The sequence below is a fragment of the Acytostelium subglobosum genome (genome assembly GCF_000787575.1).
Source record: "Acytostelium subglobosum LB1 DNA, scaffold: scaffold1, whole genome shotgun sequence".
Classification (NCBI taxonomy): Eukaryota; Evosea; class Eumycetozoa; order Acytosteliales; family Acytosteliaceae; genus Acytostelium; species Acytostelium subglobosum.
The window spans coordinates 1,040,295-1,057,181 of NW_012236531.1; the positions used below are offsets into that span (position 1 = coordinate 1,040,295).

General features: G+C 46.7%; 4 protein-coding genes across 4 annotated transcripts; 3 read left to right on the forward strand and 1 right to left on the reverse strand.

Moving 5' to 3' along the window:
• Positions 1-4,907: 4,907 nt before the first annotated feature.
• SAMD00019534_004360 (hypothetical protein) lies at positions 4,908-6,827 on the forward strand (the record flags this gene model as incomplete). The annotated part of the gene is made up of 3 exons (XM_012903869.1): positions 4,908-5,018; positions 5,109-5,332; positions 5,411-6,827. The coding sequence occupies 3 exons, from the start codon at positions 4,908-4,910 to the stop codon at positions 6,825-6,827; spliced, it is 1,752 nt and encodes a 583-aa protein (XP_012759323.1).
• A 192-nt stretch (positions 6,828-7,019) lies between these two features.
• On the reverse strand, positions 7,020-11,291 carry SAMD00019534_004370 (hypothetical protein; the record flags this gene model as incomplete). Its single annotated transcript, XM_012903870.1, has 5 exons — positions 7,020-8,736; positions 8,812-9,665; positions 10,241-10,405; positions 10,475-10,995; positions 11,099-11,291. Coding segments are annotated over 5 exons (3,450 nt in total), but the record flags the coding sequence as incomplete, so codon positions are not given.
• Positions 11,292-12,228: 937 nt separating this feature from the next.
• SAMD00019534_004380 (hypothetical protein) lies at positions 12,229-13,911 on the forward strand (the record flags this gene model as incomplete). The annotated part of the gene is made up of 4 exons (XM_012903871.1): positions 12,229-12,256; positions 12,392-12,754; positions 12,826-13,056; positions 13,127-13,911. The coding sequence occupies 4 exons, from the start codon at positions 12,229-12,231 to the stop codon at positions 13,909-13,911; spliced, it is 1,407 nt and encodes a 468-aa protein (XP_012759325.1).
• Positions 13,912-14,500: 589 nt separating this feature from the next.
• On the forward strand, positions 14,501-16,735 carry SAMD00019534_004390 (hypothetical protein; the record flags this gene model as incomplete). Its single annotated transcript, XM_012903872.1, has 2 exons — positions 14,501-15,687; positions 15,760-16,735. The coding sequence occupies 2 exons, from the start codon at positions 14,501-14,503 to the stop codon at positions 16,733-16,735; spliced, it is 2,163 nt and encodes a 720-aa protein (XP_012759326.1).
• Positions 16,736-16,887: the final 152 nt, after the last annotated feature.

The following is a 16,887-nucleotide window of genomic DNA, read 5'->3' on the forward strand; positions in this document are numbered from 1 at the left end:
TCTGATATTATTTGTATGATGTTTGACTTTGTAGCTGATGATGTTGATAATGTAATATGTTGTTTGTTACAATATCTCTTTAGACAATCAACTGTGAAAGCATTGAGTGATGTTGAATCAACTAAACTACAATTGATATCCATAACATTGGATGATAGTCTTGTCATTGTATCTTTAATCAACAACTTATTTATATGTATATTATCTATCTAGTAGGTAAGTAAGATGAACCTAATATGTAAAGTGTTTTGGTTGAATATATGTAATCCACCTGTTTGATTCAAAAAACCGTTACAGTTTCAAAATTTGATTTCAAAAAGGCCCAACCCGCCTATTTCCTAATTTGGTATACGGAATATTTTGATTATGAAGTCTGTTAAAAATCATACTTGATAGAAGAGTATTATACCTAGGTAATCTTTAAACAAACAAAATGAACATACCTGTAGTCAATGAATAATGAAGTTAGACAATAAGTATATTCCTGTATTCTAAAGAATTGCTTATTTATCTTTGCACTCATCAATCAATGACATCACATTTTATTGTTAAGAATGCAACAACAATAATTTGAAAGTGAGGTATTAGTTGGGTTATGAGTGATCCCATTGGAAGGTGCTATCTGATTGAGAGACATCGATCCCTCTCGGCAAGTCCTCCCTATTTCGAATGAAAATTGGTGAAGTTGGGTGAACAATCCACACACCCCAGGGGTATTTCATTCATTTGTTTGATTGTGTTATTGTATCACTCGATGTGAGTTATAAATAAACAGATAATAGATAGATTATTAGATAAGATAGGATAGTATAATAGTAATAATACATTATAAAGACAAGTAATATAACTAGTGTAGTTTGAGAAATGGATGATTTATTTGGAGGTTATACAGATACCTCACAACAACAACAACAACTCAATCATCATGAACTTAATAGTAGTACCAACAACAACAACAATAACAATGATTTGTTGAACTCAAGCGTTGATGATTATGAAGAGATTAACTTCTTGTCACAATCAGGTGGCGCTACATCATATCTTCAACAGCAACAACAGCAACAGCAACAACAGCAATATGATAATCAATATGCTTCAATGCCAACTTCGATGATGACCACGGCATCATCTACGACATCAACTAATGACTCTATAAAGTTGAACTTTTACTTTGACGATGACTTTGAAACGATAACTCCACCATCACCAACATCACCAGCAATGCAGCCATCTAGCACTGTGACGACAAGTACGCCCAATCAAACAAACACCTCAACATACAATGTTGTTCTGGATCAACATTCACCTTCACTTCAACATCGTGGCGAGCATCATCAAACTCATTCAGTCATCAATGTTACAAGTGCATCAACTACCACTACGTCGTCATCATCATCACCATCGGCAACGAGTCAGATCAAGGGACTCATGTCGAGCTTAAAGTCCGTCTCATTCTTCCCATCGCCATCCTCATCCCCTGCTCCATCACCCGTCCCCGTCCCTGCCGCTGTCCCCGCTCACTCCCCCTCATTCATCTCATCAACAACTTCTACTTCAGCGACAAATGGCGGACCATTAGACACACAGACCAACCTCAATGACAATGACAACAACTCCTCAGATCAAACACAAAGTTTGCTTAGCAGCTCAAACTTGGCCAATCTTGGAGGCTCACTCAAGAAGGCATTCAGCGCGACCAAGTCCAACTTGCTCAACATCAGTCAGGACATGTTTTGGAATGGATTGGGCGAGGACGATGCAGCTCTTGACGACAGCTCAACAGACCTGGAGAAGTGGCTGCGTCTCGGAGAGGACATCTCCAAGTTCAGCTGGTCCAAGCGACTCGACTTCCAATTCCCCGAGCACAAACAGTTCCAAGTGTCTGTTGGCACGGGTCTCAAACTGATGGGACTCGGCTATCGCATGTGGAAGTATGTCAAACGCGAATATAATGCTGGTCGCGTTCCCATCATGGACCCATTCAACATCCCCAAGCCCGGTCCCGTGATGGGGGTACCGATCGGTGGCATTGGATCGGGATCAATCACACGTGGCTGGCGAGGTGACTTTGTGCGATGGAACTTGCACAATGGACTCGTCACCAACGAGATTGTCGACGCCAACAAGTTCTCAGTGTACATCAACATGGAGAATGAAGCCAACAACCACTTCTCCTCGGCCAAGAAGGCCATGGTACTGTGTCCCGGCAAGCCCAAGTCAAATCTCAACCTCGATGTGTGGAACTGGGGCTTCAAAGGTGACAAGTCATCCTACTTTGGTCAGTTCCCGCGTGCATGGACGGTGTACGAAGAGCCACATCCAGACATCCGTCTCGTGTGCAAGCAGCTGTCTCCAGTCATCCCACACAACTACCGCGAGTCATCATATCCATGCGGAGTCTTTGTCTGGAAGATTGAGAACACCTCGTCATCCAATGCCGAGGTCAGTCTGATGTTCACATGGCAAAACAGTGATGGCACCAGCGTCGACGCAGCCGGTGGACATCACAACAGGTTGGTATCAATCATCCGTCTCTTCCACTCCATTCACTCACTAACACACCCAATCAACAACCGACTCACATACATACAGGAGCTTCAAGTATACTGATGACAAGGGTAGACGCACGAATGGTGTGACACTGATGACAAAGCGAGAGATCAAGCCCAGCGAGAAACAACCAACCTCATTCCTCGACCCACTGGAGCTCTCGATATCGGTCAAGGACGACCCTGACGTCCAGTTCTCATACCAGACGCGCTTCGAGACAACAAACAGACTGGACGCGGCCAACTTGTGGTACAGCTTCAACAGGTCGGGTGTCCTTGACAACTCAGATGACACTCGCCCGTCCGCGCCCAAGAAGCCTATCGCCGCTGCCATCGCCGCCAAGGTGCGCGTGCCTGCCGGCCAGACCAAGGAGGTGGTGTTCGCCATCGCCTGGGACACACCAGTGTGCCGCTTCACTCAAGGTTCGGGCTACTACCGTCGCTACACTAAGTTCTATGGTGTGTCTGGCAACAACAGCCAACGTATCGCCAGCGACGCCATCTTCAACTATAAGCAGTGGGAGGAGGACATTGTCAAGTGGCAGGCACCCATCCTGGCCGACACGCAGCTGCCCGCCTTCTACAAGATGTCCATCTTCAACGAGCTCTACTTCTTTGTGGACGGAGGCTCGGTGTGGACCAACGGGTCGCCTCCAGAGCAGCCCAACAATCAGAAGCTGATGGTGAGCAAGCTGCTCAAGGAAGACATGAACGATGTCAACTACATTGGCCGCTTCGCATACCTCGAAAGCGCAGAGTACCTCATGTACAACACGTACGACGTGCATTTCTACGCATCGTTTGCTCTGGCCATGCTGTGGCCGCGACTCGAGATCAGTCTTCAGACAGACATTGCCGACGCCACACTGCTTGATTATGGCGAGATGGTCGAGTGCATTCATTCAGGCAAGACAATGCCGCGTAAGATCAGGGGCGCAGTGCCACACGACATGGGTAACCCGGGCGAGGACCCATGGAAGCGCGTCAACTCATACAACATTCAGGACATCTCTCGTTGGAAGGACCTGCCTTGCAAGTTTGTACTGCAGGTGTATCGCGACTACCTGGTCAATGATGACAAGGAACTTCCTGTTGCAAATGTGGGGCGTCATTGAAGAAGCCATCCGTCGCGCCTACGAGTTCGACTTTGACAATGATGGCGTCGTCGACAATGAGGGCTTCCCCGATCAGACCTACGACACCTGGTCAGCGATGGGATGCAGTGCCTACACAGGCGGTCTGTGGCTCGCGTGTCTAAAGTGTGCGGCAGAGATCGCCAAGATCCTCGGCCTCAAAGAGGACGTCATCGTCTACAACAAGATCTTTGAGAAGGGCAAGCGGTCCTACAACTCAAAGCTTTGGAATGGACATTACTTCAACTATGACAGCAGCAAGAAGTAAGTTAGAAGCTAGACCATCAATCTCAAACATCCATGTACTAACAACAACTCTAGCCCTCACTATGATAGCATCATGTCTGATCAGTTGGCTGGACATTGGTACTTGGTGTCGTGTGGCTTGCAATCTTACATCACATTGGACCAGGCACTTTCATCACTCAGTATCATCAATGAGTACAATGTGAGAGGATACTCGAATGGATCGTGTGGTGCAGTCAATGGAATGAGACCAGAGGGTACTGTGGACACTACATCATTGCAGTCTAGTGAGGTCTGGATTGGCACATCGTTTGGTCTGGCTGCAACCATGTTGCTTCACTTTATGGATAAAGAAGGATGGGAATTGATCCAAGGAATAATCGATTCATCATATCACAGGTGGGGATTCCACTATCAAGTAAGTACCATACTACTTTTATTCTACCAATCCGGAATAATTCCACTCACTCACTCAATCAATCAATCAATCATCAAATAATATAGACACCAGAGGCATGGGATATGAATGGATGCTATCGAGCGGGTAGCTACATGCGTCCACTAGCACTCTGGTCTGTACAATGGGCATTGGAGAAGCGCAAGAAGGAGAGTCTGCTTCAAAGCACCAACGCTGTGGCAGAGATCAAGACAACATCATTGATCTAAGCATTGTCAGCAATTTGTAATTATTGTCAACCCTTTTTTTAAATGTGTATATTTACATAATATATATATATAAATACTATTACTTGTAATTAAATATGTATACTGACTGATTGAATAATTATACCTTGCATTGTGTGTTTGGATAACAGGACAAAACAGAGTCCCATGATGGAAATTTCGTTTGTGAATAAAAATCTGTGTGTGGGAGGCCAACTTTGATCAAAAAAAGGACCACAAACTATGATGTCGACTTCATTGTTCATCCCGACATACTTATTCATACAGATACAGATACAGATACAGATACACAACAATGTTATCACTTGTATCAAGAAACATCGTGCGATCCAGCCATGTACTCAGAAGTGGAAGCTTGACTGCTTCGGCCTCTGCTGCCCTTCTTACATCTCGTCCATCATTCATGGTATGTGTGTTTGATTGATTGATCGATTGGATGTAATAAGATAGTGAATAGGATAGGATGTTGACACGCACACTACATGGATACATACAGAGATCATACCATACAGACAACTTGATGCACATCCTCGATGGATCTGTTGACAGGAACTCAGTGGAGTACAAGGAGAACCTTCAGAGAATGACTCAGAGCGTCGAGCAACTCAACAATGTCATTGACAAGATTAAGCAGGGTGGAGGCGCCAAGCTCAACGAGCGTCATGTATCCAGAGGCAAGCTCTTGGCACGTCAGCGTATCGATGCTTTAGTCGACCCAGGGTATGAATCAATCAATCAATCATGTGTCGACACTGTCCAGGGACCTCGATCAACTTACACATTGTTCCCATACACTAGTTCACCATTCTTGGAGTTCTCACAGTTGGCTGGATTCGAGATGTACGGAAAGGATGATGTACCAGCTGGTGGAATCATCACTGGTATTGGTAGAGTACAGGGTATTGAGTGTGTAATTGTTGCAAATGACTCCACTGTTAAGGGTGGCACTTACTTCCCAATCACCGTGAAGAAGCATCTCCGTGCTCAGGAGATCGCCCAAGAGAACAACCTGCCATGTATCTACTTGGTTGACTCTGGTGGTGCCAACCTCCCCCGTCAGGCTGATGTGTTCCCCGATCGTGATCACTTTGGTCGTATCTTCTACAACCAGGCCAACATGTCCTCCAAGCGTATCCCACAGATTGCCGTCGTCATGGGCTCTTGCACAGCTGGTGGCGCCTACGTGCCAGCCATGGCCGACGAGTCAGTCATCGTCAAGGGCACAGGTACCATCTTCTTGGGTGGTCCACCCTTGGTCAAGGCTGCCACTGGTGAGATTGTCACTGCTGAGGAGTTGGGAGGTGCCGACCTTCATTGCCGCACTTCTGGTGTAACCGATCACTATGCCCGCAATGATGAGGAGGCTCTTGCCATCACTCGTCGCATTGTCGCCAATCTGAACCGCAAGAAGAACCCATCAGTCGTCATCCACACACCAGAGGAGCCACTTTACCCAGCCAGCGAACTGTCGGGTATCGTGCCAAGCGACCTGCGCAAGAATGTTGATGTACGCAAGGTCATTGCTAGAATCGTCGATGGCAGTCGCTTCGATGAGTTCAAGGAGCTGTACGGCACCACCCTGGTCACCGGTTTTGCCAAGATCCACGGCATGCCAGTGGGTATCGTCGCCAACAATGGTATCCTCTTCTCTGAGTCGGCCGTCAAGGGCGCTCATTTCATCGAGCTGTGCAACCAGCGTGGCATCCCATTGCTCTTCCTGCAGAACATCACTGGTTTCATGGTTGGCAAGTCTTACGAGGCTCGTGGTATTGCCAAGGATGGCGCAAAGATGGTCATGGCCGTGGCCACCTGCCGTGTGCCAAAGATCACTGTGATCATTGGTGGCAGTTTCGGTGCCGGTAACTACGGTATGTGTGGCCGTTCGTACAGCCCACGTTTCATGTACATGTGGCCCAACGCACGTATCAGTGTCATGGGTGGTGAGCAGGCCGCATCCGTGTTGGCCCAGATTCAGCGCGACAACATGGCCAAGGAGGGCAAGACCTGGCCTGCTGAGGAGGAGGCTGCATTCAAGAAGCCAATTTCAGACAAGTACGAGGTTGAGGGTTCACCATACTACTCATCGGCTCGCTGCTGGGATGACGGAGTCATCAACCCAGCCGACACTCGTCAAGTGATCGCACTCAGTCTTAGCGCCTGTATGAACCAGCCCATCAACCCACCATCAGACGGCTTTGGTGTGTTCCGTATGTAATCTTCTCATCAATCAATAATCCAATCAATCAACATCATCATCCTCCATTCCCTGGATGAACGCAAGTCAATAAATCAACGCAGTCCATCGTCATCCATCATGGTCATATTGTTTGGAGTTTGGGAATTCAGCACTTAGAGGAGCTACCCTTTATAAACTATATGTTGTTATTGATTGTTTGTACGTTTATCCATAGATGACCTTGTCGTCGAGGTCGATCATTTGAATCTCCTTGGGCGCCAGACGGAGAAGTGCTAGAGTGTGAGTGTGTTGAACTCGCAGACGACTGATGAATGGACGGAACAACAGGAAGTAGACAAGTACAATGGCAACAAGTCCAACTGCGTATCCAATGGTCAGGTTGCGTACGCTTGCATCCTGGATGGTCTGCCAATGATTGTAGAACAAATATGTAGCGATCTTCATACCGTCAAACACTTCGTTGGATCCCACCTGGGAGATCCATTGCAGTGGCTCCATCATGGGAGACAGGTTGGACACGTTGGTGACGTGTGCAATCTCCATGGCATTCTGGACGAACTGATTGATGGTCCAGTCGAGGCCTAGAGACACGTCAAAGTAGTAGGGGTCCTCGGGTGTGCGGCACCTGGACTGGTCGATCATGTAGCATCCATAGCCACCCTCCATCAAAGTGCGGGTCTGAGGCATGGTCTGCAGAGACTGGTGTAGACGCTGCATTGTGTTGGTGGCGTTGATGAGGTACTGTGCGTGGAGGGGGTTCTTGGACGTGGCATAGGTGAAGGCGTAGAAGATGCTAATGTCTGCCGAGCCGGAACGTTGTGCGCTGTCTGTCAGCTCGTTGCCAGCTCCAATGTCCTTGAGTGTCTCGGAGAATGACACAAACAACGACATGGTAATGATGGCGAACAATATGGTCAGGGCAAAGATGTACGAGTAGTGGAGTTTCATGTGCACGGATCTTAGTGACTTCTTGTTGACGTTCCTCTTCTCCAGTGCCGTGGACTCATCCTCGTTGTTTTGTTGCAACAGTGATTGTTTCTCTTCATCCACCTGTTTCTCCTTGACGTTGCGCTGGCGCAACTGTTGATGCTCCTTCTCTCCATCAGCTGGGCGATCTACTTCCTCATCGGCCACTGGCTCCTCTTCTTCCTCCTCCTCATTTTCGTTGTAGAAATCCAAGTCACGGTCTGAACTACTCTCAAGGTTGGACAACTTGTACTCTCGCTGACACATCATCTGAACCAGACTGCGCGGTGCCAAGGTGAACAGCATCATCGTACGAAGGGTCTCGCGTGTGATCCTGACGACAACGGTTCGAAGAAGGAGTGCTGCCACCAACACGAACAGAACAAAGATGGATCCCCAGAGGATGAGGATAAGGAAGACATTGTTCAAAGCTTCGTTCTGGTTCTTGGTGATGTAGGCCAGCTGGATGTCAAAGTAGGCCTGTGTCATCAGTTGTGGGCCATTGCTCACGACGAATTGATAGTGCGTGCTGTTCTGGAAGCCTGGCACGATCCAGTCGGGCATCTCAGACTCGAGCACCTCTAAGCCAGATCCCACAAACTGGTTGCCAGCCTTCCAGCCATTGTACTTCATGGGTATATTCGATGAATTGATTGTCACGTAGAAGTTGAGGGTGAAGCTCGGAGTGTTGTACAGGGTGTTGAGCTCCTTGGACGATGTATCAACAGGCCTGGTCTTGTTGAACTCCTTGTAGTCAAACACACGCGAGGAAATGTCGTAGACGTGGTAGCCCTTTTGTTTGAGCAGGTCGCTAAAGATTGGTCCGACGAAGCTGTAAGGCTGTGTCTCGCCCCAGTAGATCGCCCGATGTATGTTCTCCAGCGAGTTGACGTAGCCTTTGGTTGAATTGCGCATCTGTTCAAAACCGTCAAGATTGTTCATGCGAGCGAATGCGTACATTCTGTTGATGTTGCTGGCAATAAGCACGGACAGAGATGCAGCCTCGCCCAGCGAGACGATTCCCTGGAACGCATACTTCTGATCGTAAGTTTGATTGCGCATCACCACCAGACAGGCAATGAGGAAGGCCAGCGACAGCAGGGAGGTGAAGAACATCAGCCATGACAGCTTGGTGATTGAGTTGGACTGTTGGTACTCTTGGTAACGACGCGATGACTTGCGGCCACTTGATCCACTCGACTCTGAAGTGTCGTCGCCCGAGCTGAATCCTCCCTTGTCCTTGTGTTCGTCCAGTTGGGCGTGGATGTTGTTGCTGGATGCACCACCCTCATGTTCAAGCGAGAGTGACTTGCTCATGCTCTCCTCGATGCGGTCGGCCTTTTTGGCGAGCTTGGCGGCCAGGTAGCGATCCTTGACAACGTCCTCAATGAATTGGGAGTAGTCTCGTAGAACACGCACCGAGCTGGGGTTGAGGCTGAGTAGACGCTCATACTGTTCTGTGGCCAGACTCTCACGAGAGGCGATCCTGCCCGAGAGCGCAGACAGACGGCTGAGGTCGATGGTCTCATATGAAAGGATCTTCCAGAAGCGACCAATGTAGGTGAGACACTGTGAGTGGTAGCGACGGGCGCCAGAGTACAGCTTCTTGAACTCCATGTACGAGACAAAGTCCTCGATCTTGCCAGCGTGTGGTCCACGCAGCTCAGAGTCCATCATCTGCTCGCGCTCACGGTCGCGCTGGTAGAGGAAGAATCGGATGTCGATCATGCGTGGCGACAGTGAGCGCAGCTTCTCGAGTGAAGCATAGCCAATGTGACGATCCTTGCGAATGGAGATCAGGTAGTTGGTGTAGGCCATCCATACCAGGGTTGAGCGAGGGAAGTACTGGAGACCGCACTGGTAGAATAGGTTGGCGCGGTCAATGTCACGCTCGGTGGGCTCGTCCTCCATCAACAGACTGCGGATCATGATCTCGACAAAGTGCGAGAAGACGAATCGGTTCTCAAAGAAGGGGAACTTGATCTCGCGCTTCGATCCGAGGTGGTTCTCCTCAAAGGTGACAGCACGCGAGTCCTTGGCGCCGCCAACTGGGGTCATTTCAATCTCGGCGACGGCGGCCGCGCGTGTGTCCTTGGTGCCACTTGATGACAAGGCAGCCTTGACATCAGACTTGGTGCGACTCCTGCCAGAGTTGATCTCGTAGAACTCCTCCAGACGTGATTGAAGGTACTTGTGGAAGGCACGATTGATAAAGTATCCAGCTACAAACGATGGTACCAGACCTACAATCGCCAGATAAACTGTTGCCGGTGAACTTAAATTATTCACAGCTGATGTAGCGATTGACATAATTGACATCCAAAGACATGCTGTATATAATCCTGTTTTCTATTTGTTTGTAAGTATGTATGTTAGTATTATGGACACCCTCATGGTTGAGCTTCTGGTGTGGTAACACTGTTACCGGTCGTGTGGCCGCATTAAAATTTTTAGTCAATACATACTACTTGATTGAGTCTCTGATTATTCAATGGAAGCATAAATGTTGATCCAAATACAAGCCAAGTCATACCGAGGAAGTATGTAATACAAAGTACCCAACGATACTCTGATAATAGAGTGAAGAATAGTGATAGAATGGTCTTGACAAGTAAGATTGACATGTCGAACTATAAATGAGTAGTAAGGTGGAGCATTAGTATGGTTAAACCAAACATAGATGGGCACTAACTACATACTCTTGCATGTGGCTTGGCGAACCTGGTCTTGCATGTTGTGTCATACTCATAGTAGGTGAGTTGACTGAGGAATGAGATAAGACTGAATATGACAATGAGGACGATTGATACAATGGCATAGGGTAGATTGGTACCGCCAAAGCATTGGATTAGCTCACCGGTGCTGACATACTTGGCCAGCACTGAGTAGCCCAGGGACGGGACATGCTCGCAGTTCACACTGATGAGGAACAGCGAGAGGATTGGTATGTATAGTACATTGACGGTGAAGCTGACGAACCAGCGCAGCGTACGAATCGTATAGATGTTGGCTATCTTGCCCTGATAGAACTTGTAGCCGACGTAGATCATGTTGAGGAAGCCTAGCAACATGAACGACACTACAATCAAGTATAACACCTGGTAGCCATAATAGTTGAACAGGTTTGATGGATGAGAGAATGGTGACACTATCCTAGGTATCCAATATCCTGCCTGTCCTCCCCATGGGAAGCTTGGTTTGAATCCAAATGATGCCAACTCTTTGAGTTTGAGTGTTGTCGAGGGTTAGGTCGAGGGTTAGGGTTGGCGAGGGTTAGGGTTGGTCGAGGGTTCAGGGTTGAGGGTCGTCGAGGGTTGACTTACGAATGAACTCAATGATTGTGCTAATGATTGTCAATATCTTGGGAAAGGTGTTGCCTTTGGTCATAGCATAGATGACTGAGAAGGCACCTTTTTCGAATGACTTTGTGAACTTGAATAGCCGATGAAATGAGCTGTGGCTCGAAGACGACGAAGCATGGCTATGTCGTGAGCTGTAGAGTGACATTACGTAGTCTCTCTATGTGTATATGTATAATCGTTTGAAGTTGATTGATATAGTAGTAGTAGAACAAGTAGGTAGTAATAAGTAAGTATATGTTATATATTAGTAGTGGTACACGTGGACAATAGGGTAATGATGTTGTTGATGGTTGTGATGACGAAGATAGGTTGTTTGGGAGGGGGCACGGATGGAAATGGGAATAGTTGAGTTGTCTTTAACTTAAGCGACACTAACAAACAAGCATGAAGGTTAGAAGTGCGACGACCGTCCCCTATGGACCATGCAAGTGCTTGGTTTGGGGTGATGGATTGATTGATGGAAGAGTATTGTTGTTGACAAGTTATGAAGTCTGGATACGACGACCAAGGGAGTTGGTGGAATGGGCTCAAGTGTGAATCTTTGCTTATGACACTTTTTGTGTCAGGGCACCCGACCTTGTTCATTGGGCCTTAGATCACCCCTTTGATTGGCCCCAATCAATAATTGTTGTGAGACGAGTTGATTTTTGGTCGCTTGATTCGTTTTGTGATTGATGGGGCTTCGACCGATGAACCCTAAAATCGTATTGATCAAACATATATACATCAAAAGATGCTATTAATACTGTTTTTATTGGGTTGGACGAGGTTAAATGATTCGTCTCAAACATAAATATAAATTATTAAATAGATCTGGACTTCTGGAGGTTTAGAGTTACAACATACTCCAAATACTACTTACTTCGGACTTGTCACTGTATCGGATTCCAATCGAGATTGGACTGACACCTCACCCTTAGCATGACCCATCTCTTAGTCCCCCCCCAAAGGATGTTTGTATTGGGTCAGGGTGGACAAGAAGAAAGTTCAGTCTTGACGCATGTGGGAGAGTGGCAAGGGGTGGATGGTGAAAGCGCGAACTTGTGAAGTGAGTTGTTGCGGCCAACAGATACATCGAGAGATACCAAGATATGTCATCATTGATTCAACTGTACTCTTGTAAGTGGTTAAGCACCTGATGATCGAATCGATTGATAGATGGACGGGTGGATGGATTGATGGATGGGCATCACATGACTGAACAACACTCACTCAACTCACTCATTCATTCACTTTATGCGCATCTTGATAAAGGGGGCTCAGGATCATCGGGTCAACTGGCACTGGGCAACAGTCTCGATGTGAGTAGTCCATCGCAGTGTCTTAATGTTGACTCAGGTGATAGCGAATCGCAAACAACACAAGAGGCACAAACACAAACACAACCATTGATAAGGAGATTGGCCGGAGGAGGCTACCACACTCTGTTGTTGACAACGTCGGGTCAGTTGTATGCTGCCGGTGGGAATGACTGTGGACAGCTAGGTGTGGGAGATCAATCAAATGGGCAGTCAACATCCAACATTGAACGTCTTACTCCTCTCAACAACACCTATTCAAAGACTGGGCACATTGTTGAAATTGCAGCAGGTTGGAATCACTCACTTGCATTGGACTGTATGTTGATTGATACGTCTGGAATGTCTGATTGAATCTCAATCTAACTCATAGTCTCACTCACTCTTAAGCTAATGGTAGTGTATATAGTTGGGGATGTAATGGTCATTGCCAACTTGGCTTTGACTCTAGTAGCAACACCACTAGTAGCAGCAGTAGCGCCGCGCCAAAGTCACGTATCAAGTTAAAGACAACAAGGAAGAAACAAGAGAATCAATACATTCCTCGCATACTCCAACTACCCAACGATGTTACCATCGTATCAATAGCATGTGGCCTGCGGCACAGTGCTGCCATTTCAAGTAAGTCAACCCCTGATCCCAAGGCAGACACTACCGCCTCGCCTTTCTAACGCGTGAGAACATACAACAGGTAATGGAGAACTCTTTGTCTGGGGCTGCAATAAGTTTGGTCAACTTGGCTTGACTGATCGATCGAATGAGGTTGTCTCAACACCAACACGACTCGACGGCTGCATTGTTGAACAACAACATAGGTGCGCACTCGTGGCGTGCGGATCTAAACATACAATGGTGATGACAACGGATGCATGTCTGATGTCATTTGGAAACAACAAGTTTGGACAACTGGCATTGGGCGACACTGAGGACAGACCAACGCCATGCATAGTGGACATACAATCGATAGTGGCACAGTCATCAGCTGCCTCATTGGAGATCAAATGTGGATGGAGCAACTCATGTCTCTTTGACAAGGCCAATGGCGCACTGTACATTGTTGGACGAGGCGACTATGGCACACTGGGCAATGGCACCTTCCAATCAACGCCCCGCACATTGTTCTCGCGTCTATCGTCGGCGCCATTTGACAGCGTGGGCATCGCCAACTTCTCAATGGGCTCCGAGCACATCCTCTGCTTGACAAAGGACAACAAACTTTATTCGTTTGGCTGGAACGAACACTTCCAATTGGGTCGTGGCGAGCATGTCTATGTCGGATGTCCAGATGGCGACAATCAATGTAGTCCACAACCGATTGAATCGATAAGCAATGTACTTTTATCCATGGCTGACCAATCATCAAAGGTCAGCGAGGCTACAACAAATAATGTTGTTGATGATGGTGACCGGTCATCATCATCGCCATCAGTACATTGTGGATGTGGTCACTCAATGCTAGCACTCGTACATTCATAAACACTGTCGATTTAATAATGTTATTTTGATGTGATGATGAAACCCATGTACATGCACAGCGCTACAACGTGACACTTTGTCAATTTGTTACCTTGTTGTAGTCAAGTTGATCAATGACAACCAATCTATGACGCCAGATTTCCAACATGAAACCGACAACAGCTCAATGATATAATAGTATGTGTAGAACTACACACTCGCGATTGTAAACTTACTCTTTGATCATATCACCCACTCTCACACCCGACCAATCAATCACACACCACACACAGATTTCCAGTCACACTGGAAATTAATTTGTTGTTGTGGATGACGGATGCATAGATGTCAACTTCTTGCGGCTTCATCTTCGAAGATAACATGTCATTGCAATACTTCTGAATGTGCTTATTCCAATCCTCCCAACATCCTCATATCCAACAATCAATTAATCAATCAATTCAATCAAATAATAGAATAAGAGAGAGAGATAGTTCGATACATGGGAGGAAGATATAATAATATCTTTATATTATTATCAGTAATATTATTTATTCTTTCAAATAATTATAATGGTGTCGACGCCAGGAAACAATTAGGTCTCAAGAAGATGGCCGTGGAGGTGGATGAACAGCCAGTCCAAGGTTTGATCAGTCGTGTCCTTGGTCCACAGTTTGTCAATCAATTCATATTGAATGTGACCGAGAACCCTGATGGCAGTGGCAAGGAGTACTTTACAGTATGGACGACATCAGATGAAACAACCAATCAAACAATCGTTCATTTGGATGCAGACAATCATATTGCATTGGCCATGGGATTGAACTATTACCTCAAGTACTATTGCCATTGTTCATTCACTTGGAATGGTGACAACTGCCAGATCACACCAAGTACATTGGCCAGCGCACTACGCAAGACCAAGCCTGTTGTGTCCAAGTATCGATATTATTTGAATGCCGTCACATTTGGTTATACGACTGTATGGTGGAACTGGAAGAGATGGGAGCGAGAGATTGATTGGATGGCCCTCAATGGATATAATCTACCCTTGGCCTTTGTTGGCCAGGAGTATATTTGGGGCAAGGTGTACGCCCAACTGGGCATCCCACGAGAGGAGATCATAAATTGGTTCACTGGTCCTGCTTTTCTACCTTGGAATAGGATGGGCAATTTGAATGGATGGGGTGGCAACATACTCGAGGACTGGATCACAAGTCAGAAGGATCTTCAGGAGATGATTGTTGATCGCATGCGACTATATGGCATGAAGACAGTCTTACCCGCCTTTGCTGGACATGTCCCACCCACCCTAGGAGACTACTTCCCCGAAGCCAAGATTAACCAGCTCGACAGCTGGAACAACTTCACGGGTACCCACTACCTCGACTCGTCCGACCCTCTATTCGCCAACATTACAAAGTTATTCATCAAAGAGCAGACAGAGGTGTATGGTACCGATCACTTTTACAACCTGGATCCGTTCAATGAGGTCTTCCCACCAACTGATGACGAGGAGTATCTAACAAACACATCGGCAGCCATTTACAACACTTTGGTCGAAGCTGATCCTGATGCCATATGGATCCTACAGGGATGGTTCTTTGTACGTTCCAATCCACTCAACTTCTGGCGTCCACCTCAAGTCAATGCATTCCTCTCTGGTATACCGATTGGTCGACTTATCGTTCTTGACCTTGCAGCCGACCTCTTTGCTGGTTGGAACAAGACCAATGACTTTAGTGGACATAACTGGATATGGTGCATGCTTCATAACTTTGGAGGAAGGAACATGATGTAAGTACATTCAATGTCTTTGGGCAACTTTACAAAGTAAGAGACACTAATCACTCACTCACTTATCAATAGGTATGGCAAGATGTCCTACATTGTCAACAGTGTGTTGGCTAGTAGATCACGCTCAAAGACTATGATTGGAATTGGTGTGTGTCCAGAAGGCCTCGGTCAGAATGATATATTATATGATCTGATGAATGAGATGTCTTGGAGGACTACACCAATTGACCTAAAATGGTGGACTAGTGCTTTTGTTGCCAGACGCTATGGAAAGATGGACCCAACATTGACCGTTGTCTGGAATGATATTGTTCGTGAAATATACACGCCAATGTTCCGTGGCTCACCTCCTGCCGTGTTGGTCAAACGACCTCGCCTCTATAGCTCTGCCGGTGTGTACTACGACCCTAACCTCATTGTTAGAAGTATGGAGAAGATGCTTGGTGTGTCTGACGAGGACATACTCAAGACCGACACATTCAGCTATGACCTGGCACAAGTGACAATGCAGGCATTGTCAAACATGTTCAATGATGCCACTGTTTGGATGTCAAGAGCTTACGTAGCCAAGAACCTGCTGGGCTTTAATGAGATGTCAAAGTTAATGCTGGACATCATCACAAAGATTGATGAAATCACATCGACCCATCGTAACTTCTTGCTAGGTCAATGGACCAATGATGCCAGGCAGTGGGCTGTGGACAAGTCTCAACAGGATCATTATGAGTTCAACGCGAGGAACCTGGTGACGCTATGGGGTCCTCCAACATCGACCCTACACGACTATGCTGGCAAGATACTTGCAGGATTGACTAAAGACTTCTATGCCATGCGATGGACGCACTTCCTGACCAAACTTGGTGCCTCTCTCAATTTTGGCGAGGAGTTTGACGACGACACCTATCAGACGGAGATTCAACAATTGGAGAACGATTGGAACAATGGCAACATCTACTATTCAGCCGACACAGTTGGCAACACTTGGGAGGTGGCAGCTGGCATCTTCAAATGGATGAACACAATGTCACCATTGGCAACCATGCCTTGAAATACATTACAATACAATACAATATATTTCTTTATCGATAATGATTGATTGAGTGAGTGACAAACTAGTCTGATTATGTTGTTTATTTGGATGTGTATTCTACATCCTTATTCCAAACTATGAACAGTGTACTTGATCCAGTTGGAGGTGTT